The sequence below is a fragment of the Protopterus annectens genome, chromosome 2.part0 (assembly GCF_019279795.1).
Source record: "Protopterus annectens isolate FY-2018-M chromosome 2.part0, PAN1.0, whole genome shotgun sequence".
Classification (NCBI taxonomy): Eukaryota; Metazoa; Chordata; order Ceratodontiformes; family Protopteridae; genus Protopterus; species Protopterus annectens.
The window spans coordinates 972,050,815-972,076,285 of NC_056728.1; the positions used below are offsets into that span (position 1 = coordinate 972,050,815).

Sequence of the window (25,471 nt, forward strand, 5' to 3'; positions counted from 1 at the left end):
TAACAATAAACAAGTTAACTGACAAAAACTTTCCTTTTTTTTTTTTTTTTTTTATTTAGAAGGAAGGAGAGAAGAGGAAGAGCCTCTAAGCTAAAAACGGCAAACTCCCCCAACCGAGGAGAACCTCTAACTTAAAAGGCTGCTCCTAGAAAGGTAGAGAAAGAGGGAAAAATCCTTTAACTAAACACAGGGCTGAAAGAAAGGAGAACCCTCTAACTTAAATGGGTTCACAAGGACAAGGTGGGCCCTAAAGGAAAACAGCCACAACAACAATAAAAAGTAATGGAAGGTTAGAAAGAGAGCTAACCTATGAAGAAAAACACTTACACTCAATATCAAACAATATTTTTAACCAAATATTTGAAAATAGACAAAAAGAAAAAAACACTTGGCCTGTGCCAGTATTCAGCAATCTCAGCGCTGCAAGCAGCAAACGAGATCTGTGTAACTACAGCTAGGCATGTTGGGATAGGGGCTAGCCTCAAGCCAGTAAAAGCTCTCAGGCTATTGTATACTGCCGAGTTGGAGCAGAGGATCGGCTCCAAACCCAACCAGCAAGAATGAAGCGAGATAGGGACAACATAACAATATGGGTTACCAGCACAGAAAAGGGGCATTCAGACTGACATTCAATAATGGCGTTCGGATTGGCGGCAAAGAAGTTCTGAGTATCTGCACCCGTACATCATCTTTATGCCCTATGTCATGGGTGGGGAGCATACTTGTGAAGAACAGCACCTATAAGAGCTGAAGGCTCTGGTTTACTGGCTGGATGTTGGGATATCCTTGGCAGGAGACACATTAAGTGAAGAATACTGCAACAGTGATACGGAAGGGCAACAATATGAATGCATGGAAACTTGAACTGTCAAGGTTTAAAACAGGACACAGCAGAGATATACATGTACACATGATATAAATGTAAAGCCCCTAGGAAACAAAGTCTAACCTCTGAAAGAATACTCTGATAAAACTTCATACTTTTACAATTAATTCCATAGGAGGATCAAAGACTTACTGTTGCATGGATTTCCAAGATGGCTGCACACTGATCAACAGCTTAATTTCGGCTCTCCCAATGTGAAGAAAAACTGATAGATAAGGGCCAGTTATTCTGGCTGTTTTAGTTAACTTCAGTTACTGGCCAGTAAGTACACTGCTTGGATGACAGCAAAGAAGAAAACAGAGATCCTGAAAGAAAATGAATTAGAAAAAAATGGAGAGAAAACAGACTGTGAAGAATCCTGCAGTTATTCAGCAAAAATCAGGGCCAGTTATTCTGGCTGTTTTAGTAAACTTAATTTACTGGCCAGTAAGTACACTGCTTGGATGACAGCAAAGAAGAAAACAGAGATCCTGAAAGAAAATGAATTAGAAAAAAATGGAGAAAAAACAGACTGTGAAGAATCCTGCAGTTATTCAGCAAAACTCAGTTCAAGCTCCAGCTTTGGTACAAGAGAAGGGTTAGAGGAAAAATATGTCAAATGTACCCACATCTGATTAAAATAAATAAAACATGGAAAGAGCATATTAACTCAAACAACAAAAGGCTATAAAATGGAAGAAGCTTTAAACAACTACTCAAATGAACGAATAAAACTGTAAAAATCAGAGGTCAAGATGAAGAAAAGGCTGGCTGAGTGCAAGATCTGTTACAAAAAAATGGTAGAGTTAGAGGACAGAGCATGCAGTGAAAACCTGTGACTTTCTGATGCAACAGAGAAACTAGAAGGAATAGACTGTACTCATTTTGAGTGGTGAATTGGAAAAATTTTAGTCATTGGAGAGGCTCATGATAAAGGAGGTAACTGTTTTGTATGACTTGAGATTGCTACAGAATTATGTTCCACTTAACATTATTCCAAGGGGTCTTCATATTGATCATTTACAGGCTGGAGATTTCACTGAGGAAGAGAGTGATCTCTTGGCTGAATGGAGACAGGCCTCATTGGAGTGTACACTTGCCTGGTTACGGATGCTCATTAAGAGGAACATAAAAAGTCTTGATAAATTGCGGGGTGAGATTACATCATTACAGAATAATTTATTAAGGGAAATCTCCCCCAAAAGTATCAAAAGCTTTTTTGTGATAGCAATACAAATGCTCAAAAGGCTGAGTCAAGTGTTATCGAACAGAAGAAAAAGAAACTGTCTCAGGACATAAATTACTTTGAAAAGAATTTGGTTTATGCTCGTTTATGTTGGGGACACACAAGCAGTTTGAGATCAGGGAAACTGACTGCATATGGTGTCTGTGACTTGGTGTCTTCTGGGGAACACAGCATTGGCAGGAAAAGCGTTTCCTTTGAGGACACAAGTTCAGAAGAGACTTCTCAATCAAAAAACGTTATGAGGGGGGCAGCAGCCAGTCCACCAGCAAGCACGATCGAAGAGGGCACGCGGAAAGAACAACAAACTGAAGTAAAACTATGTACCCTTGATCTGGTTACATCTGACAGACATTTGAACTTTTTTGCTACGGAAAATCAAGAAATGAAAATTTTCAACTTAACAAATGTGTGCATTTCTGAGTATGCTGAGGAAGAACTTTTTTAAGGGGGGCAAAATTCATTCCTACTAGAGTTCCGTCTCTTGCTGATATTATTTTGGATGTCAAAAAGTTTTGCAGTAAATTAAATCTGAAGGTATTTTTTTCATGCCAAACAGGAAACTGTGGTTAATGTTGTAGATAATGCAAGTGTAAATAATACAAATTATGTGTTTTCTGATGAAGATGACTTGCTAAAAGTATTCCTGACGCTGAAATGTTTAAAAAATGTGTGGAGTTTGGTGATGGGAACATGGGTGATTATGCCGAGTCCAATGTTAAACAAGAACCGTTTTTTTACTGGGTATGGACATCTTGATATGCCCAAGTTGGTTTTAGAGAGTACTTTCATACCCCCCAGATTAAGTAGTGCTATAAATGTGTTTGAAAATCTGGTATGTAAAAAAGTAGAAAATTGTTTTGGTAATTTTGTAAATAATTTCTGTTCCTATAACCTTAGCAAAGGGGAATGGCAGGCTTTGCAGGAATTACGGTCCAATTTGAATAAGGTTGTTTTTTAAGTGGCTGATAAAAGGGGGTGGTAATGAGCAGTGGCCAATATGATGAAATGGTGCTGAAAATACTGTCTGAAAAAGGTCATTATGCTAAGTTACAACATAATCCCATTCAAAGATTTACAGCAGAATTAAGTGAGATTTTGGAACGTGGGGAAAGGCTAGGTTTTTAAAGAGCAAGGATGTGAAAAAGTGGATTGTTAAGACACTTAGGCATCCTTTTATATATGCCATCCCCAAGATCCATAAAGACCTTTCTAACCCCCCCCCCCCCCCGGCAGACCTATTATTTTAGGAATTGGATCTTTCTTGGAAAATGTCAATATTTCTTTAGATTTTCATCTTAGGAGGCATTTGACTATGATACCTTACCCATATCAAAAATACTCAGGAAGTGTGTCAAGATCTTACTAATTTTGAATGGAAAGAAAATTATTTTGGGGGAATGGTTGATGTAAATGCCTTGTATACTAACACTGATAGAAGGTGGGGTATGAAAGTCGTGGCCAAAAGACTGGGGGAAGGACCCTGTTCAGCATTTGTACTTGCTGTTCTTGAGTTTTGTTTAACTCAATTATTTCAAACTTCTTCCTACAAAAAAAGGGTACAGCGATGGGGGCGGCTTTCACCCCCATCTTATGCTATTTATATGGGGGATTTTGAAAGACAATTTATATGTTGGAAGAATATTTTGTGAACAATGTAATTTACTACAAAATATATATAGACGATTTGCTGTTTATTTATAAAGGTAGTGAAGAAGATTTTTTGGAATTTATGGGTTCTCTTAATAATAATCTGCATGGTCTAACATTCACTTGGAGCACAGACAGATATAGTATTCCATTTTTAGATGTCATTTTGTATGTTGATGCTAAACAAAGGATTCAGCATAGACCATTTAGGAAACCAACAGCCGTTAATAATTTCTTGTATGCCACTGATATGGACCCTCCCCACCTAATTGAGTCATTGCCATATGGAGAATTTAAAAGGATTTTTAACAATACCTCTGAAGTAAGGTACAAAAAGGTTTGTTTAAATGAGACATATGATAGATTATGAATCAGAGGTTATGATGAGAGGGTGCTCCAGAAGGCAAGGAACAAAGTTTTGAATGAGGTGGGGGGGGGGGGTCATCACGGGCATATAGTGGAAGAGATGCCATGAACAAGAAGAATGATGGTAATGATAGATGATTTTTCGTCACCAGATATTCAGAATTTTCCCCTATTTTGGAAAGGATAGTAAGGCAGGCTTGGGAAATTGTAAGTGAAGACAATTCTATTGTTTTTTTTTTTGTTTCCAAAACAGATTGTCTTTTCTTATGGGAGATATAATAATCTCAAAGAACTGTTGAATAAGAGAATTTTGAATTATGAAGGTTATGGTATGGTGGACAGAATAGCGGGTACTCACCATTGTGGAAATTGTTCAGTGTGTAACCAGATACGAATTTACATGGGTGCAAAATTAATGGGAAACTTTACAGGGACAATGAATTCTACAATTGTAACAGCTGTGGGGTGATTTATGTGATAGGTTGTGGATGCCATCCCACATGCTGGTATGTTGGACAATCAACCAGGAAGGTCAAAGTCCAAATTTTGGAACATTTAGGTGATGTCAGGAGGCAAAGGTTAGAAAGCCCAATAGCCACCCATTTTTTGTCCAAACACAAGGGTTTAGATAGTAGTTTGTTTTTCGGTGTTTTGAGTACTTGAGAGTAGGTTGAGTATCAATTATCGTACATTGTTTCCCAGTGGAATGAATTTAAAGAACAATTTGACTGTTTAAAAATGGGAAAATAGTATGTATTTAAAAATTATTTAAAAACATTTAAAAATTAGACAGTATTTAAAAATGTAGATACTATGTAAGAATGTGAAAAATATATTGCTGGATACAAAGTAATTCAAAACAAAATGTGCAATATAAATTTGGTCATGTGGAAAAGTGCAATTACTCAATCTATGAATCTTTGTAAATTGGGTTAACTAGTTAATTAATTAATTGGTACTTGGTATGTATGTGTATTTATAGGGACAGGATTGTATTAGAAAAGCATTGCATTAGAAGGCGAGAGGCTGAGGTACCCGAAGTGTGTTAATAAAAGAAATCATCTTGTCCTTTGAGTGGTGTTCCTTTCTTCATGAAGCTTATGTTTTTTTGTGGAGCTGTTTTTCTTTGGATATGTACTGAATTAATGTACTCATTTTATAAGAGCACAAATTAATAACTGAAGTGGTATACTGCAGGATTTGTTAACTGAAAGGCTGAAACCATGTGTATGCTCCAAATCTGGACAAGAGAAAACAGCCAAGACCTGTACTAGTCGAGATGAAATCATACCAGATGAAAAAGAGTTGATCCTGACAAAACTGTGGCAGAAGCCAAAATATTAAAAATTGCAGATAGCACAGTGTTTGTGGGAAGCTATTATTCACTGGACACCATGCAGAAGAGAAGCAAATTTATCCCAGCAATCAGGGAATGTCGAATCAGGTGTGAGATTCAAGCTGCTGCATCCAACTGACTTCAGAAAAAAACTCCTGGAGGATAAAAGTCATTTGTTAATATAAAACAGGTTAAGGAGGAAATACAAAAGTAGTCCAAAAAAAGTAACCCATCAAACAGAAGGTGACTGCTCTCATTCTTCTGATAATAAAACGCAGACAGGGTTGCCAGTGAAACCTTTTCTAGTGTTGCAAGGGGAAAATGTTTGACAGACACAAAAAAAAAAAGCAATACCTCTGGCACTATACCCCACTCGGGCATAATAGATAAAAGTATCCCAGCTTGGAGTAAATCCGTATGTGAGCAGGTGGGTAGCTAACTGGCTCACTGATAGAACTGTCAGTCAGTCAAAACAGGGGATGCTACCTAAAAAAGTAGACCTCTAACAAGAGCTGTACCCCAGGGATCAGTCTTGGGGCCCCTGCTGTTTGGGATATACTTCTCCAAGGTGCACGGCAAAACCAGATGTCTATGGCTGACCAAGTCTGCAGATGACTGCAAGCGGAGCACTGTCATCAACTTCCCTAGTGATGTAGACATACTGCAAGAGGGTCTCATCCAGACAAATGACTGGTGCCAGAAAACTGGCCTCAAACTAAACACCAAAAAAATGCATCATCACCCCCTTTGGGGAGAGTGACTTCTCCACAAATTATCACATTAATAACAATGTCGTAAGCACACAAGCAGTTGTGAGGGATATGGGCACCCAAGTTGACAACAATTTACTTTTGACCACCATGTTGCCTCCATTGTACGGAGAACTTTCTACATGGCTTACCTCATTGGTAAGGGTATTTCTTCCAGGAACAAGGAAGTCATCAAGTATAATGCCCCTTTTGGCATGTAGCTCTTGAAGCACATGCAGCAGATGGAGAGACCATAGAGGCCCATGGCCAGGAGAATCCAGGGCTTCAAAAATCTATCCTATACCAAAAGGCTAAAAGCCCTGTCCCTCTACTCCATCTCATACAGACTCCTCAAAGGTGATCTTTGACCCCACCTTGATGAAACTGCTCCATATCCACAAGCCACACTCCACTCGCATGACCTGCACGCAAAACCTCAATGTGGTCTATGACATCAACAGGACTTGCTGGCAAGACAGATTTGTCTCCCAGAAACTCCCCCATCTGTGGAATAGACTCCCTCTCCACAGCCAGCAGAGTACGTCACTATCTCCTCTTTAATAGGAACTTGGATGACTGGATGGGAAATAAAAAAATACACCCCTGGCATTCCACATGTCCCTGCTGGACAGGGGCTGACTTGTGGGAACATGGGCTAATTTATTGGCTAGGCTTATAAGGGCCTCAGGGCCAGTAGAAAAGTAACTTGCTATGATCTTTATGATCCCTAGGAGTTGACAAGAAGAATCAGAAGTACCTTGGACATGATTTGCCGTCTGGACTTGGGAGATAAACAGGAAGATGACCAGTACCATTGAAATTAGAGAAACAATGGAAGACTATAAAAATTAGATCACATTTCTGAAACAGGGCTTTAGAAGAAAAACATGCTGAGAAGGACTGGATTTTTGTTGACTTTGTTAAATTTGTGGGGGGACTGACAGGCACACTTCATATGATTATGTTTGGAAGGACACTACAGAAAAGAGAAAAAGAGAACACAACTGTAAGTAAAATAATTTTTGTTCTTAACAGTATTTGTATAAAACCTTTCATAATATAAATTGCATGCTATACAGTAAAAAATGAAATCCATCAATGGCAGGCACCAAGCACAAGTTTAATTAAAAAGGTAAAAAAACGACCAAGCAAGTACAAAGTACTTTCTCAGGAAATACTGTTTCATCAGGCATTTGCCTTTGAGGACAAAAAAATGAGAGGTCTGGCGGTTGTTTACTGGCAGAAGCATACAATTAAAATGTACAAGGACAAGCAGCTCAGTAAAAAAGAAAGTCTGAAATTAGTGGAAGTGAATAAGAGATGAGTTTTCTACTAACTAAATACTTTAGTTTTATTTAAAGACAACCTGTCCAAGTTTTAAGTCTAAATGTTAATATTTTATGAAAACATACAAGTGTTTTTTTCAGATCTTGGAAGGGAATAAAAATAAGACAAGAACAGATAGCAATTATTTTAAGTGAGAGCACATGATGTAATATGCACTTCGGCATGGATAATTTTAATGTTAGGTTACTTAATACCTGTGGGTGCAACCATTAATTTGAAACAATTGTTCCCATCAGGAGGGTAAACATTATTTGAAGATGATGTACATAGTTTTGTGTTTGTTGTAAGTTAATAGGTTAGTGGAGTGTTTTTTTTTTGTTTGTTTTTTGAGGGTTTTCATTAAAGCAAAAAGTCTTACAAAATGTGACACAGGTTCAAATGTAGACATATTTTGGAGCATGACTGGCCTAACCAAAAAGGAAAGAATAACAAATTATATTAAATGCAGATTGTAAATAGCAATATTACAGGAGGGACACTGGAAAGAAATGAGCACATGAATTTGAAGAAAAAAAAAGATTTCAGGACAGATATTCATCGGAATAACAGGGACAAAGGAAAATGGGAGAATTTATACTAACTGCTAGATGAGCTCCAACAGTGACAGAAGAGGGAAAAATATGGTATTGCTAGATCTGTGGTAGTAAGTATTAAGATAAAAATGCAGGATAATGAAGAACAAATAAGACACTGGTACTTCCCCACCTACCACTTAAAAAATAGGAATTTAAGCAATATGCAGTAGAAATTATCTGAGTTATTAGGGAAGACATTTTTTAGAAGTTATAGCTAGTAAGTAGGATAAAATGAAAGTAGAGTTTAAAATAGAACAGAAATAAAAAAAAAGATATGGTTAAATTATTCAGAGAAACTGACAAAAGTATTGCAGAATAATCTCACAGCACAGGAGATAGCAAAAATTCAGAGTGCTAATGAGAAACAAAAAGAAGTATCTGGATAATATGCTTAAGTTTAGAAAGATTGCTGTTAAGCAACTTTTTTTTTGACAATTCCAGAGCACAAAGACTTTTAGCACAAAGACTTAAGGTTGTTACCAAACCTAAGCAGCCTACAACAAAAAAATAGATCCTGTAGAGGTATTATATTTTGGAATTTTTTTGAACATTTGTAAAAAGCAGAGGAATGTGGAAATCCAGAAAAAGCACAACTGGAAGCATTTACAGAGGACTAAAGTATGTCAAGGTTAGAGGCAAATGAGGTTCAACAGTTAAGACAGGAGGAGATCAGATAAAAAAATGGTAACACAATCACTCTGCAGGAAAGTCTCTAGGACCAGATGGTATTCATGTGGAAGTTAAGAGGGAAGAAAGTAACAAGATCTGAAAGGTTTTGTTTAACAGTATTTTAAAAGGAGGGAAACCACCAATGTCCTGGAAGAAAGCTGTAGTGGCTGTGGTACCTAAAGATGGTAAAAACCCATTACACACAGCTTCATACAGGCCCAATTTAAATTTTAAATCATTATTATAAATTCTATATAAATGATAATTCAATAATAGTGTTAACTAAATAAAATTTCATGTTGCATGATCCACAGTCCCGACGATTTTCTCCACCATATGCTGTGGACAAACAGTGTTTCAGAGGTTGTAAAAATGGAGTTAAATAAAAATATATGGATGTGTAAATTCCCTTCAGAAATTTGAAAGTTTGTTTAATGACAAAATGTAAAAACGTACCTTCTAATAAAGATAATAATAATGTGTCTATATCTGCTAAAATAATTGTGGTGCCAAAATCAAAAGATAAGTATGAATGTGATTTTTGTGGAATGGTGGCAAACATTTGACAGCATTAATAGAAAAATTATGATCCAGAGGGAGGTAGAATGTAAAAAAATATCCACTCTTCTTGGTGGGTCTTGATGTAGAGAAAGCATTTGACACAGTACACTGGGAATTTATGAGCAAGGCAGTAAAAGCATTTGCATTTCCTCATACAATAATAAAGTTAATTAGGTACAATACTAAGGTTAGAAAATGAAATTGTGGGAACAATACATGCAGAATAATGTTCTGAGGGGCTGGATGCAAAAATTAACGATGGAGAGAGATAAAGTACAGTTTTGTACCTACCATAAATGTAGATGTTCGAGTGGTGACACTGCTGCAGTCATTACACTTGGGTTATCCTGCCGTCAGGCGGTCCCTCAGTCGGCCAGAGTTCCAAAGTCTTGGTCCTGCGTCGGTTGCTGTTGCCTCCTCCCTGACATCAGTGCAACAGGGGTATATAAGATGCATCCAACGCCATTTTCTTCAGTTTTTCTTGCCCCAGATGTCAGTTGCCCACAAATAGGTAGGCAATTCAAATTGCTAGTAAACAATACAAAAGAAAAGCAAACAACCATTGTTAGGTTACTCCCCATAGGTAAAAAGGGTAGATGTCCTAGGTAAGTACCAGAAAGTAAGAGGGGAAGGAGGGAGGGTAACCTGGACTGCAGCAGTGTCAGCACTTGAACATCTACATTTATGGTAGGTACAAAACTGTACTATGTTCATTGCGTTACACAGCTGCAGTCACTACACTTGGGTGGAATCCCAAAGCTGAGGTAGGGAGGCTGGATCTATAAGGCATTAGGGGTGGTTATAAGGCCCTGCAGTACAGCATTGGCGAAGCCAGCTCTGGATTTGGAGTATAAAGGCAAATGGTAATGTTTCTTGAAGGTATGCACAGAACTCCATGTTGCTGCTTCCAAAATATCCTTGGTAGGTACTCCTCTGAGGTAGGCAGTTGAAGTGGCTGTTGCCCTGGTGGAGTGAGATCTAATGCAGCTAGGTACAGGTTTCCCATGGTGGGTATAGCAGAAACGTATACAGTGTCCTATCCATTTTGAAATAGTCTGCTTTGAAATGGCTTTTCCCTGTGCTCCTGCAGCGTATGCTACCAATAATTGCTCAGATTTTCTGAAAGCTTTGGTTTGGTCCAAGTAGAAGCGTAACTGTCTGTGAATGTCCAAAGAATGTAGCAATTTCTCCCCTTTGTTCTGTGGTTTTGGATAAAAAGTTGGCAAGTGAATAGTTTGGTTCAGAGCCACACTTGATACCACCTTTGGCATATATGTAGGGTTAGTTCTTAAAGACACCCTGTCCTGGTGGAAGATGAGGAAAGGTTCCACTGCCATTAGTGCCTGTAATTCTGAAACTCTTCGTGCTGATGTAATTGCCAGTAGCAGAGCAGTTTTCCAAGAGATGTATTTTATTTCTGCTGTGTTAGCTGGCTCAAAAGGAGGTAGAGTTAATTTTTCCAAAACAAAGTTGAGGTCCCAAGTTGGTGTAGGTGCTCTACGGGGTGGTCTTATGTTTTTAGCCTCTCTGAAGTATTGTTTGAGCAAAGGATTAGAAAAAATTGGTGGATCCGTGTTGTAATGAGCAGAGACAGCTGAGGCGTGGATCTTGATGGATGAAAAAGAGGCCCTTGTCCAGCATCTCAGTTAAGTATTGCAGTATCTGAGGAATGTTTGGGACAAGAGGGTCAAGGCTGTCCATTTGGATCCAGGCACAGAATCTCTTCCATTTATTCGAGTATGCTTTCCTGGTGCTAGGCCTTCTGGCCTCCAGAATGACATCCATAACAGCTTTGGAGAGAGGCATTGCTTGCTTGACTACGGAATTTTCCATGCAGCTAGGTTTAAGGTCTTTAGCTGGCTGTGAAGTATCTGATGGGTAACAGAAAGTTCACACCGGGGATCAAACCAACAGCACTACTAGATAGGGGCCACGGGTACTAGCTGCTAGTACAAGGGTCTAGGGAACTACTAAAGGGGCGGTGAATACCACACAACGTGGCTGGGCTAATATATGCCTTCAGGCAGATAGCTCAGTACCAACCTATGAACCTATGATTGCTGTGCTGTGTTAGCAACTCTGGGATATGAGGCAAAATCCAGGGTGGTTCTTGTGCTAAGTTCTTTAAGACTGGGTACCAGTGCTGGCGTGGCCAGTCTGGTGCAATCAGTATCATTTTTGCTCTTCCTGCCTGGCTTTTATGAGTACCTTTGGGAGGAGAGGTAAAGGAGGGAAAGCATTTTCCAGCTGAATGAGAGGGCATCCACTTTCCATCCTTGTGGATGGTAGCTCTTTGTGCAAAATTTCTGTAATTGGCAGTTCTTTGGGGAAGCAAACAGATCTGTCTGGGCTCCACCATTTTTGTGTTATCATTCTGAATATTTGTGGATTCAGTTTCCATTCGTTTGGGTCCATAATGTTTCTGCTTAGGTCGTCTGCCAGTGTGTTTTTCTCTCCTGCAGGAATTGTGCTTGCAGATGAACTTGGTAGTTTAGAGCTGTGTTCCACAAGGTCATGGCTTGTCTGCAGAGGGAGTAGGAGTGTGTGCCCCCTTGCTTGTTTATGTACCACATAACTGTGGTGTTGTCTGTCTTTAGTAGTAATTGTCCTGGATGCAGTAGGTCCTTGAAAGCTATAATAGCATTTTGTACAGCTAGCATCTCTTTTTGAGTGATGTGGAGATGTCTTTGCTCTGTGGGCCACTCGCCCTGGATACATTTTCCTGCCATGTGTGCTCTCCAGGTGTAATCCGATGCATCTCTTGTCAGTGTTTGCCTGGCTGTGGGTTGAGTGAAAGGCTGTCCCTTGTTGAGGTGACAAGCTTGTGCCTACCATCGAAACTCCTGTTGTAGGCAAGGAATTAGTGGTATAACCGTTTCCAAACTTTGACAGTGTTGAGACCATACGCTCTTTAGGTACCATTGTAGTTTCCTCATATGCAGTCTGGCATATGGAATTAGTAGTATGCAAGATACCATGTAGCCCAAGGCCTGCAGATTTTTTCTTGCAGGGAGTTGGGTCTTTGTTGCCATTAATTGAAATATTGAGTCAGTTGTCCCTGCTTGTCTGACGTGAGATAAGCCATCTGGGCCGTTGTATTCAAGCTGGCACCCAGGAATATTATCTGTTGTGAGGGCACTAGTTTTGATTTCTTTTCATTTACTGTGTACCCCAGGCAGCTTAATAACTTTTTTACGTACGCCAGATGCTTTAGTAGAATGTCCTTGCTCTCTGCTTGAATCAGGTAGTCGTCCAGGTATGGATAAATCTGAATTCCTTTTTGCCTGCAAAATGCAATTACTTGTGCCAGGCACTTTGTGAAGACCCTGGGAGCAGTAGATAAGCCAAAGAGCAGTGCAGAGAATTGATAGTGCATTGAACCAGCTAGAAATCTGAGGTATCTTCTGCAGTTTTGTCAGATAGGGACATGCAGGTATGCCTCTTTGAGGTCCAACGTCACGAGCCAAGCTTTCTTGCCCAGCATGGGAAGAAGCTGCTGCAGTGTAAACATCTTGAATTTCGGTACATCCAGGTAAGTGTTTAGTGTAGAAAGGTCCAGAATGGGTCTCCAGGCTTTGTCCTTTCTGGGAACCAGAAAGAGTCCTGAGTAAAATCCTTGTCCTTGTTCCTGTGGTGGTACCTTCTGAATAGCTCTCATGTCCATGAGTGCTGTAATTTGTCTTTGAGCCTCTGCCCATTGATTTGGTGGCAGATTTGGCATTCCTTTTAGCCTTGGCAGGGTGTGAAAATGGAACCTGTAACCTTGAGATACAATGTTGAGAACCCATTTGTCTTTGGTGATGCAATGCCAGTTGTGATAAAAAGTGCCAGTTTTCCTCCTAAGGGGGCTGCCAAGAGAGAACTGCTTGGCAGCTGTAGTGGAAAGTCATTAAGTCTGTTTTTTATAAGGTTGAGGCCTGTCTTCTCCTTCTTTCTGGCCTGGTGTGCCCCACTGTCGAGGCCTGTAAGGGCCTTGTGTCTGACCTCTACCTCTTGCACGTCTGTATCTGCCCCTTTGATGTCTGTCTGTGACTGGAAAGGACTAATTCTTTGTTGGCCAACTTCTGCTAAAACGAGGAGGCTGAACCTGTAAGAAATCTTTCACCGTTTGCATAGATTTTGCCTTATCCTCCATCTTCTTTAATACCTCCTCTGCCTTAACTCCAAACAGCACATCCTGCTGCAAAGGTGCATCCAATAATTTTACCTTATTATGATCTGGTAACATATGTTCTTTTAACCAAGCATGCCTTCTAATGACAGAGCCTGTAACTGCTGCTCTAGAGGAGGCCTCTAAGGCGTCAAACTCACATTGCAAAGTATGTTTTCCCACTTGTTCAGCAGCATGCAATAAATCCTGCATTTCTTTTAAATTAGGAGGATCTGAATCTGGAAACCATCTTTTGTTTCAACTGAGACATCAAAAATTGCTGATATTTTAGCATGTGAAACTGGCAATTCAAGGCTATCATTGCTAAAGTTGCAGACGTATATACCTTCTTTCCCCATCTGTCTAAAGCTCTGGAATCTCTGTCAGAGGGAACTGGGTTTTTTGCTGATGAGGCCTTAATCCCTTTGGGTCCCTGAGAAATAGTTTCAGGGTCAGCAGCAGGGCTTTTGTACAGAAATTTGTGAGAGCCAGGAACTCTGTAATATCTATCAGGTTTAACTGGGGCTGGGGGTAAGGAGTCAGGGTTCAAACTGGATTCAGTGTACACATCATCCACAATGTCTAGAACTGGCGGGATAGCAAGGGGTCTGTGTTGAGGCAATAAAAGGAAGTCTCTGAGCCTTTTCTTGGATTCTGAGTAATCCTGACCTTCCCAATGGAAATGCTCCCTCATGGTATGTAAGGTCTCCCCAAAGGAGTAATCCTCAGGCGGAGAGGATGACAGAATTGATTCCTCAGCATCAGAATCCTCAAAAGGGGGTAAAGAATATCCTACGTCCGAGGAAGAGTCAGGAAATGGACACCTGGTCAGAAGATTCATAGTCTGCATCCTGTCTGGTCCTTTTATCAGGAGGAGGATGGGACTCCCTGATCAGGGTGATTAGGTCCTCGGCCATTTTTAGCATTTGTTTCTTAGGCATCGAAGCCTGTCCTGGAGAGAGTTGTGTCTGTTTCTTTGCTTTTAAGTGGGTCTTAGACTTAACAGAGGGTTTAATGGTTAACTGGGTAGGTCTGAAAACACCTTCTGTAACTGTGGATTGCTCAGCTACTTCAATTCCCTCTGTAGTTTTGGGATCGGTAAGCTGAAGGCCTAGTGCGTCCAAAGGCCCAGCCACCTCCACGTGGGAGTCGGATGCGGTCTGTGGTTCTGTGAAAGCGGTCGTCAGGGGCTGCGTAGGCGCCTCGCTGAAAATTGGAGAACCGGCAACCGGCCTAGAAGAGGCCTCGTCATCAGTTTTGGGCCTCTGGTGCCTGTCCTTGTCCTTTTTATGCATTGCGGTCGTCGGAATTTCCGACGACATAGTGTAATTGAATTTTCTACCAAAATAATGTCAGGCAAAATCAAACCGACGTTTAATAGTGCGCTTGTTAAATCTAGCACAAAACTGACAACCAGTGACGTTGTGGTCAGGGCCTAGGCATGGAATACAATAGGAGTGGAAATCCTTATGAGGTATTTGCTTCCCACAAGAAATACAGTTATTAACTTTTACTGACATCGGTCTGAGGCAAGAAAACGTTTCCCCAACGGGGTACTTAGCTTTTTTTAGAAGACTTCGGTTCTGTATTCGGAATGAAAATCTCAGGGGTCGGCCGACCGGCACTTGCGAAATGCTTCTGCTACGGGCATCATGTGGCAAGAAAGACTGAAGAAAATGGAGTCGGCTGCATCTTATATACCCTGGTCACACTGACGTCAGGGAGGAGGCGACAGCAACCGATGGTGGACCAAGACTTTGGAACTCTGGCCGACTGCGGGACTGCCTGATGGCAGGATAACCCAAGTGTAATGACTGCAGCAGTGTAACACGATGAACATCGCATGCTTGCACAGAGGAACCAGTTAGGGGTGTCCTCCTTCCTCCTTATTTGCATTATTATTTTTTGGGGTCATTTGTTATTCTCTTTTCCCAGGAGGTATGGTCTCTAACACACAGTTTGATTCGATCCAACAACCTCTGCCTCACAGGATGCTAGGATTACAGGCATATGCCACACGCCTGGCGATTATATTTACAGCCATTGGCAAAGAAAATAAGGGACTCAGAATTTCAAGTATAGAATTGTTATAGTAATCAAGAAGAGGTGGCTTTATTTGCAGATATTATTTTGTACCTGATAATACCTGAAAAGGACATCTCAGTGTTGTGGAACATAGAATTGTTATAGTAATCAAGAAGAGGTGGCTTTATTTGCAGATATTATTTTGTACCTGATAATACCTGAAAAGGACATCTCAGTGTTGTGGAACATTCTGAGACTGTTTCAAGTCTTTTGGGGATATAAAATTAAAGAAGACAAAATAAAGGCTATAGCCTGTAAACTATTTACCTACACATTGATTGGTTCAGTAATACACATATTTATGGGGACATAATAAAATGAAGTACGTATGACTTTGGTTTAAAAAGAACTCTGTTATGACATCTTTGGATACTTAAGATACTAACTAAACAAAATATAATACAAAAACTGAGAAAATGCAAGTTCTTGTTTATGGATATAGATAAGACACAAGCAGTGAAATATTTTTTATTCCCTTTAGTTTTATATAGAGACCAGGCTTATTTTATCAACCAAAAGACAAGCAATTAAGAATTGAAGGGTTTATCTAGGAGGGGAAGAGAACAAGGGTCATGTGAGACAAATGGATCTTTCTAATAGAACAAGGGGGTTTAGGATTTCCTGATACAGTTCATAGTTAAGGCTCACATACATAACACATGCAGAAAGCTACAATTCAAAGTGGAAAGGGGTGATGATAAAGTGGGGAGGGGGGCGAGGTTCAAGAAATAAGGACGGACTGGCATTCTGCATGCAGATCCTTAGGGAGAAAAGCAACAGTCGTACAGAATAGTATATTCATAAAGTAGCAGAAAGTAACAACTAAGCCAAACACTAGAATGGAGGAAGGAGTGTTGGCTGCTAGGGATAACTGCAATCAGGGGTACAGAGAATAGGCAGGAGTAGGCTAGAATTTACTGAAGAAAACTGGCAAAGGAAACCAAAGTAGGGAGAACAAATAACTACAAAAAGACAGGTAACAGAATGGGAAATTGCCAAGAAAACATTTGGACTGCAGCCTACAGATTGCCTTCCCTATCAAGGATGGGTATTAGAGAAAATATGAGAAAGGGACAGGGGAATCCTAACTAACACCTGCTCTGGTAGAGTTTTTAGTTGACTCGAGAATAGAAGCTGCTGTTACAAAAGGGGATATTAGTAGGGCTTATAAAATATTGCACAATAAATATAGGAATCAATCAGAGGAGCTTAGAAAAGACTGGGAAGACAGACTGGATAAGCAAGTCACAAGAAACAATGGGCTGACATGTATAGCTCCCAAATATGCAAAGTCTAGAAGATTTAGGATTTTTGTATGGAAGTGGTTGCATGAATATTTTTATACCCCAAAGAATACTTCCTCAGACACATAGAAAATGTTGGATGTATGGTGGAGAAGAAAGAGTTAACTGGAAATGTATGTTTTGGGACTGTAATGAGTTGGGTAACTTTAAAAACTCCCTATAAAGTACCCTGTCAGAAATATTAGCTGAGCAAATGGGAATAACTAAAGACAGCTGGGATACAGGATCTGAATTACAAGGATATAACAAGGCCTTGTTAAGTTTAATTCTCGTGGCTGCCAAAAAGGCAATTACAAGAAATGAAAATCAAATACTGAACCAAACAGTATTTGAAGTAGTGGATATTGTAACAGAGAAAAAAAAACTAAAAGTGGAATGTTTATAAACGTCTTGAAGCAAATTACACAGAAATTGAAAAATGTGGGAGCAAAACATGAGGAATAATGTTTTGTAGGAGGAGTGAGGCTTATGAGAAGGCAGGCATTGAGCAATTTCTGTAATGTTGGATTGATGATAATTGTACAAAGGAATATATGTTAACTATTGTGTTTGTAACAATGAGCATGTTAACACAATTTATTTTCTTTGATATAAGTGCATGTTTGCCTATGTCTTAAATGATAATTCAATAATGGTGCTAACTAAATAAGATTTCATGTTGCATGATCCACAGTCCCAACCACTTTCTCCACCATATGCTGTGGACAGTGTTACAGAGGTTGTAAAAATGGAGTTAAATAAAAATATATGGATGTGTAAATTTATTTATTTTACATTTATTTTATTTTACATTTGTTGAATGGGCTAGTCTAGCTGGATATATGTCCATTTTCAGTAGAGGCCCAGGGAGAAAAGCACCACAAAAAGATGGGTTTATATAATCAAGAGTTGTTATACATTCAAATCAGAAATATTATACAAAAGGAAGGTGTTACCAAAAAAAACTGGTTCATAAGCATACCAAGAAAAAGACTTTGCAATACTTGAAATAAAAATGCAAATTCCCTTCAGAATTCTGAGTTTGTTCCATGACAAAATTTAAAAACTTACCTTCTACAAAAGACAATGACAATGTTATGGAGTATGTGAACTTGTCAACAGTTCTCTTCTAAGATTAACAAATTAGCACTGCTAACAGCTCAGTTCATTTGTCTCATATTACATCTAAGTCTAATGAGCTTTTTGATGAAAATTGAGAAATCTATCTATAGCTGTTAAAAAAATAATATTCTCACCTCCTGAGTGTAACTCAGAACTGCACCTTTATTAACGCGCGCGCGTGTGTGTGTGTGTGTGTGTGTGTGTGTGTGTGCTCAAAGACAATGCAATGTTTTACTTTAATGTTTGAAGTTTACAGGCCACACTTTCTGGATTTTATTTTATACTCTAACTATACCAGTGATTGTAAAGTATAACTTAACTCCACGTATTACGTTGATTATGTTATAATTTACTAGTGGATACTTACATATACAGATAAATATATGAACAGAATTAAACTTTAACAAAACAGCAGAACAATGTAGCAAATTGACAAAGACTTACAACTAGCAAATGTAAGAAGAAATACAAGCTATGGTGAAAGAATTCTGTCTTAAAATGACAAATTTGGTAAATTGTGTTTTTCTCACAGTAAAACAGAAAAACACTGCGCTATTTGATAATGACACTAGTGTAGAAAAACATCATCTTTGGTTAAGGCACTTTCAGCAGTATTTGGTTAAGTACTTTTTTCAGTTAAAATCTGTTTGCAAAATAATCCTATAATGTAAAATGAGCATTTGTAATCAGAGTTTAAAATCCCTGTCCCTATATTAAGTTACCAAAAGTGTGACAAAACAAAAAAAAATAAAAAATGTGTAAAAACATTAAGGGTCAGAAGTTGCACTATTATAAAAAATGTGGACAACTAATTATTTTGTCATCCAAGTGTGCGGACTTTTTACTTTCACTTCCACCATGGCAGGCAGCATCAATACCCCCAATACATCACCAGTGACTTCACAGAATAATAAAAACAATTGGTACCACAGAATTTTTAAAATTCACTACTGATGAATTGAAATACCTTGATGTTAATATATCTAAAACTGAGTATGGCTTTGAGTCTAGAATTTATAGAAAAGAGACCTTTTCTAATTCTTATCACACCACTACAGTTCGTTCCCCCACACCAGAAAAGGAGTGTTATAAAGTAAAATGAAGTGGTGCAACTCAACAAGTCACAAACAAGAAAGTAGATGGGTTAAATAATGAATTATCATTACCACATATGATGGACAAGCTGGATTAACTTTTCTAAAGTTTCTGACTTAAATCACATTTTCCAGGGTGAAATAAAACATATTTATAGGAAAGGGACACCCTGAAGGATATTTAAAACTTTGCATTGCAACACAAAAGGATTATTTATGTTGGGTTATGTAAAACTTGTCCTGAAGCTGAATTTCAGTTTTTATATTAGAGAGGCCAGTAAATTCCTGGTTTAAATGATGATCTCACTTGCCCCTGTATTAAAAAATGAGATCAGCAAAATTGTGACATTAATGTCAGTAACTCAATGTATTTCAATGTACAATGATTGTTTTGCAGTTAATTGAATGTATTAGTGTAATCTGATGAAGTTGTGGAAAAACGTATGGTGATTTGATTCAATAAATTTGTGTGCCTACCTAGCAGTGGTTCAGGGTGCTTTGTTTCTGCTTACTGGTTTGTTCTGCATCCTCCGCTTTTGGTTACTAGTAACTTTGGGATGGAATCACCTGCTGGCTTTGACCCCAGTCAGCCAATCTTAGCAGGATCCAGCAGTCTGGATGGTTTCGAAGAAACCGACCACGGACAATCTGAGCAGCCTAACAATGTTAGAAAAAAACTCTACAGGTACAAAAAGACAATTCAGTGACTTATTCAATGTTGTTTATGATTTTGCTAGCAAAACAACACTAATGATAAACTAGAAGGAACTTTTTCGCAAAAGCTTGATGACCTGGACTATGTTTTATACAAATGTAAAATGTTAGAAATGGATAACACTTATTTAAAGTATTGTTTAGAACAGAAAATTGTGCCAAAAGGGCTTAGGGTATGCAAATACCTAACAAGGTTGTGGAAGGTACAGAGTTTTATTTTGAACTAATAGAGGCTTTTGATAATTGTGGTTTTGATATAATGAGGGCTATCATTAAAACAATGAGGTAGAAATAAAGAAGGCAAGAAACTGTAGAATGTATAAACAAGGACATTACTCATGATTTACTATTTACAGAGCAAATATCATAAACTATTAAATAATTTAGAAAGTAAATGTTTGGAGGTTAAAAACAGAAAATTAAACAAGATTGAGAGAGATTTAAATGAATACAAAACAAAGAAACACAATTCAAGCCTAAGAATTGGGTGAACATTAATCACTACAGAGAACCTAACAATGACATTTCTGACAATGAATTGCCTTTAGAGAATGATTATGATGCTGCATTTCCACCTCCAGAAACTGGGACAAACTGTGGTTTTAAATACAGTTATAATGATTTTAATATTTTCAACTACACAGATGTAGCAATTAACAGTAGTCATTTTGAACTATTGACAAAAGTGGTTTTATACCTAGAGAGAAAACAAATATTTTAAACTTTTAATTGATATTAAATTATTTATTAGGAAGAAAACCCACTTAATTATATATTTAAAGGAAAACATGTCACAATGAGAACAATGTAAAAGGACAGCAGCCTTTAACCCCCCAACACACCCTCAGCTTAGAAACTTTGAATTGAGCTTGGAACAACAGCTTAGAAAAAAATGAGTTTGTCACAAAGTGCAGTCTAATTTAACAGACCCAGAGTTGAAAAGAATATCCTTGATGAAATTAATATTTGCCTCAAGCGAATTTATGTTATTTAAATATTTGCATGTAGACAAACCGAGATACCCTCCATATTTGGGATACCAAAGGTGCATAAAGATGAATCCAAACTACTAGGGCACAATGAGTTCAGAACTGTTTTGTTATTAATGGAGATTGTCCCTAATTTTAATAATTCTTTCAGCAAGTTATTTATTTACAACAAACTAAAGTATGTATGGGGGGGCACACACTGTCCCCCCACTTATGCTAACACTATAATGTCCTGATGAATGGTAGCTTTGTGGAATACCTAAATGGTACCAGAATTTTTTAAAATTCACTCACAAATTCACTACTGATGAATTGAAATAAGAATGACTTGATGATGCATGTTATGGTAAACGATGTAAAAACCTGAGAAACATGTATTGATAGAGTTTCCAAAGAAGTCAGTGATGGGAGGAAGGGAAGGTTTGCCCTGTATTGGGTAAACTAAAGTTTCTGACTTAAATCACATTTACATTGGCAAGAGTGAAAGAAAGGTTAAGCAGAGAATTTATGAGCACACTTATGATATAATTATACTGGCAAGTGGTGTTGAGCCAGTAAAAATTCTGGTTTAAATGACATGATCTCACCCCCCCCTGTAAAAAAAATGATCAGCAAAATTGTGACATTAATGTGTAATAATCCTCCTTGTCAGTAGAGGGCAGTAACTCAATGTATTTCAATGTACAATGATTGTTTTACTGGCTGTTTTAAAAGTTGGATGAGTATATAAAAGCAGTTAATTGAATGTATTAGTGTAATCTGATGAAGTTGTGGAACTGTTCGGCTTAATAAATTTGTGTGCCTACCTAGCAGTGGTTCAGGGTGCTTTGTTTCTGCTTAATAATAAAAACAATCTCTAGTAAGACAAGCAAGTACCACATTCCAAACAACTGCTGGCAATAAAGCCGTAATGAGTCTCTTCACTTTCTTCCATATGCTACTTAGTCTAGCAATTAGTGTAGAGGATCAAGGCTATCAGCTGTTAACAAGCTGGTTCTTGTAGTCGAAGGTTTGATTCCCTCCACCACCATTTGCCTTCTATAGGACTCTGAGCAAATAACTTAACTAGACAGTGCTATGAGGTAACTGGGGGCATATGTAGGCTCCTTAATGTTCTCTGGGACATTAACCCTACTACGCCTAGTAACTAAAAAGGAGTCTTGTATGCAAACAGCTGGATACAAATAGCCCCCCCAAGAAAACTCCTGACCATACTTCAATTATTTCATACAGTACCTAAGATAAACAAGGTTTTAATTTACTACAGAAATCCAAAACTTGCTCTACAACACATTATATGACTATTCTCTTCACAACTTAAAAAAGAAACATTTCTTACCTTTACATTTCTCTGATGCACTTTTGTAATACCCATTTGGGCAATGAGAAATACACTTCCCATTATGCAAAACTCTTCCCAAAGGACATGATAAACACATAGGACTGTCCAAGTAGCATGTTTCACATGACTGGTCACAAGCTTTGTGGGGGAAAAAAAGGATGATAAAGAAAATTAATACAGTCAGCTGTGCAATGAAGGCCACAGTAAATGACAGGCAGTCAGACAGACTCCTGCCCATTGCAAATATCAGTTCAAGTAAAGCTGATTATTCTGAATGAGTTGCTAATACAGGAGCTTGTGCACATACTAACAGAATGTTATTCAGAGAAGGCATTGGCATAACCTAAATTGTGTTCAACTTGTGCAAGAAGGTCTGAAGTGTGTTACATGCACACTGAATTCTCCCACTGTTGCTGAATGCACTACTTTCTTCAAATATAGTTACACATACCACTTACCCTCTAACACTCCATCACCCTCTTGTTGTACGACTGGGCACCCTTATTTTTGCATACTTAACTTTTCTAAAAACAATCAATCACCATCATGGAATTTACATAAACAAACATCTCTCGCTCTCCCAGTAATCTTTCCCCAAAGATATGCATGTCATGCTCCATTAACTCCCTCCTTATGTGGTTTTAGGTACAAGCAGTGTACCATCTTTGGATCTTGTATGTTCCATCTAATTTTGTTACTCCATGAACCAAAAGACCCCATACAAAGAACAAGTAAAAAAAAAAAAAAAGTGCAATGAGACATACTTTTCCATTAAGTCACTATTATATGTCAGTTACAATAAAATTAAACCGACCACTCAGTCCAAATGCAGAGTCCTGTAAGCCTTTTGTTGTACAGTTACCCTTTTATTTGCTCTAGAACTAATGTTATACAAGGAATATTTCTACTTTAACATCCATGTGAAAACTATGCAGTTTATATTTTTACTTCCTTTTTTGCTCTTGTCTCCCAGTAATTACTGAGTATCCCTGTGGCTGCTCAATTGGCCTGCTTCATCCCCCTGAGGCAAAACCCTTAGGTGCATTCATTCCAATAGGGCAAGATTAACAGAAGTGGTGTAGTCTTCTAATCAGCAGCCAAGTTTTTCCATCTTTAATTCCCTAACTTCCTGTACACGCCCCATATGCAAACTTTAAATAGGATATGCGCAGTGGCTGTAGCTCAGGACTGTCACTCACTTCTGTTGATGATGCAAGTCCTTAGATGAGCCTAATTCCCTGAATTAACACCTTGAGTATATTTTTTGCTTTCTCCACTGGGGAAACTGCTGCACTTTATGTGCCCCAAAAATATGCCCACCCCCTCAGCACTGAGAGGTTAAGCACACTTAGCAACTTCACTCCTTTCTTTCCCTAGCCAGCTCAAACAAATGCTCAAGCTGCTAACAAAAGCTGAGATACCTCAGTGAAGCTCTGCTTTTCTCTTAATCCTGCTTAAACTGGCATGTAACTACTTCCTAGATGTCTCTTTTTATTTGAATTTAACAGCTTGTGGTGCTCCTGATCACCAGTATAAAAACAGATACTCTAAGCAACTTAGTCCTTCATAATGATCATTCTGATTTTCATCACTTAAGTATAACATTGCATTTAAGTGCCAAGTTTAAAAAGAACAAGAGGATATACACTGAAGACAGTCTATTCACTAATAAATCTGAGTACATTACATAAAAATATTTGTCAAGCTGTAAAAAGACATCTGCAAAGTGTTATAAGCTTTGGCAAGTTTCAATGAATTTTCTAGAACATAACTATGATGTTCTATGAACATTAAAATAAAATACCAACACTGCTTCACCTGAAAAAAAGGTGGGGCTTCCAATCAGGTTGCTACTGATGTGCAAATATCTGTAATCTTACATATGCACAGATTACCAATAACAATGTAAGTGGCACAAAATAATATGTACATTTTGTATAAATGGTTTATGGAGAGCACAGTGGCCGAGTGATTAGTTTATGTGGTTTTAAATGCTGTAAGGATGTATCTGGACTTTATGAATATTTCAACTAGGGGGAGGTCAGTCACTACTCATGAAAAAAACTCTTTACCCATCAGTGTTGATAAAAACAAACAGTACTAATAAAAATTAGCCACAGAACTTGCTGGAGAATTGATGGATTTTGCTAAAGATTTCAGTACTTTGTTAAGAGGATACATTATGCAGGAGTCTGGGGGCCATTAGGCCCACAAAATCTTTGGGTTTTTAGATGCTGTGTGGTGTAAACTTTTAATGTACATATCATTGGTGGTCTGATGATTTCTTTTATTTATTTATTTATTTGACATTTGTTAACCGGTTTAGTCTGACTGGCTGAAAAGTCCTTTTTCAGCAGAGACCTGAGGAGAAAAGCTGCAAAACAAACACAATGTGTAAAACTTATACAACTATAAAATAGAAAGCTTAACTATACTGCGGTGGTGGTGCTGCGGTAGCACTGTCGCCTCACAGTTAGACGTTGGCTGTTCGATTCTCAGTTAGAGCGTCTTCTGTGTAGCGACATGCGTGAATGGGTGTTCCTTCGTTGAAGGTTGTGTGTTAGGCCCGGCAAGCCAGTACGTAAAAATCTACTGCCAATCATTAGTGGACCGGAGTTCCACTGTGGCGACCCCTAACCGGGAAAAGCCGAAAGACACAAACAAACTACAACAGGAGATACAGTAGCAAATCAAGATTTATTAACAAAATAATTAAAGAGCTGTATTTACACAGAGAAACACTACAGCTGCTATCTAGGCAAATAATCATCCAGTTATGAAATGAAGTGAAGTGAACAATTCACAATATCTGTTTGAAAGAAAATAGGATTATAGATGTAGACAGCTGAGTGTAGACATTAATAGAGATACAGGAGAAAAAGAGACTGAGGAGGAATAGGTCAGGTTGGAGAAAGGCAGGGGCTGGTCCATGTTAATATTTTAACTTTTTTTTTTTAAACTGAGGCTGTTAGAGTTGGCTCTAATGTCTGGGGGAGTTTATTTCAGGAGCACACACAGTGTGACTATATAGAAGTTTACCAATTTGCTTACTGAACTTACAGACTTTCCAGGAGATGCTGGCCTCCACTTTGGGGACAAAATTTGGTGGTATAGGGGGAGATTAGGATAGAGAGGGCAGTGGGAGGGATTAGTTAGTACTGAGTGGGTGAGGTGAAGCTGTGGAAGTAGGAATTAGTAATGTACTTCTGGCCACAGGAGATTTCTTAGGGCAATGCAATGATGGCAGCGGAAAGATAGATTAGCAGCAAACTTAGCAATTTTATTATAAGTGGATTCAAATTTGGCCATGAGGTTAGACTGGAGATTAGTG

At 38.4% G+C, this 25,471-nt stretch overlaps 1 protein-coding gene across 1 annotated transcript in view; it reads right to left on the reverse strand.

The window, feature by feature from the left end:
• LOC122792799 (extracellular matrix organizing protein FRAS1-like) overlaps positions 1-25,471 on the reverse strand; it is a 4,352,848-nt gene that overhangs the window by 3,610,981 nt on the left and 716,396 nt on the right. Inside the window, exon 14 of the mRNA XM_044060368.1 lies at positions 22,138-22,278. Coding sequence (XP_043916303.1) covers positions 22,138-22,278 — 141 coding nt within the window. The remainder of the gene's footprint in view (positions 1-22,137; positions 22,279-25,471) is intronic.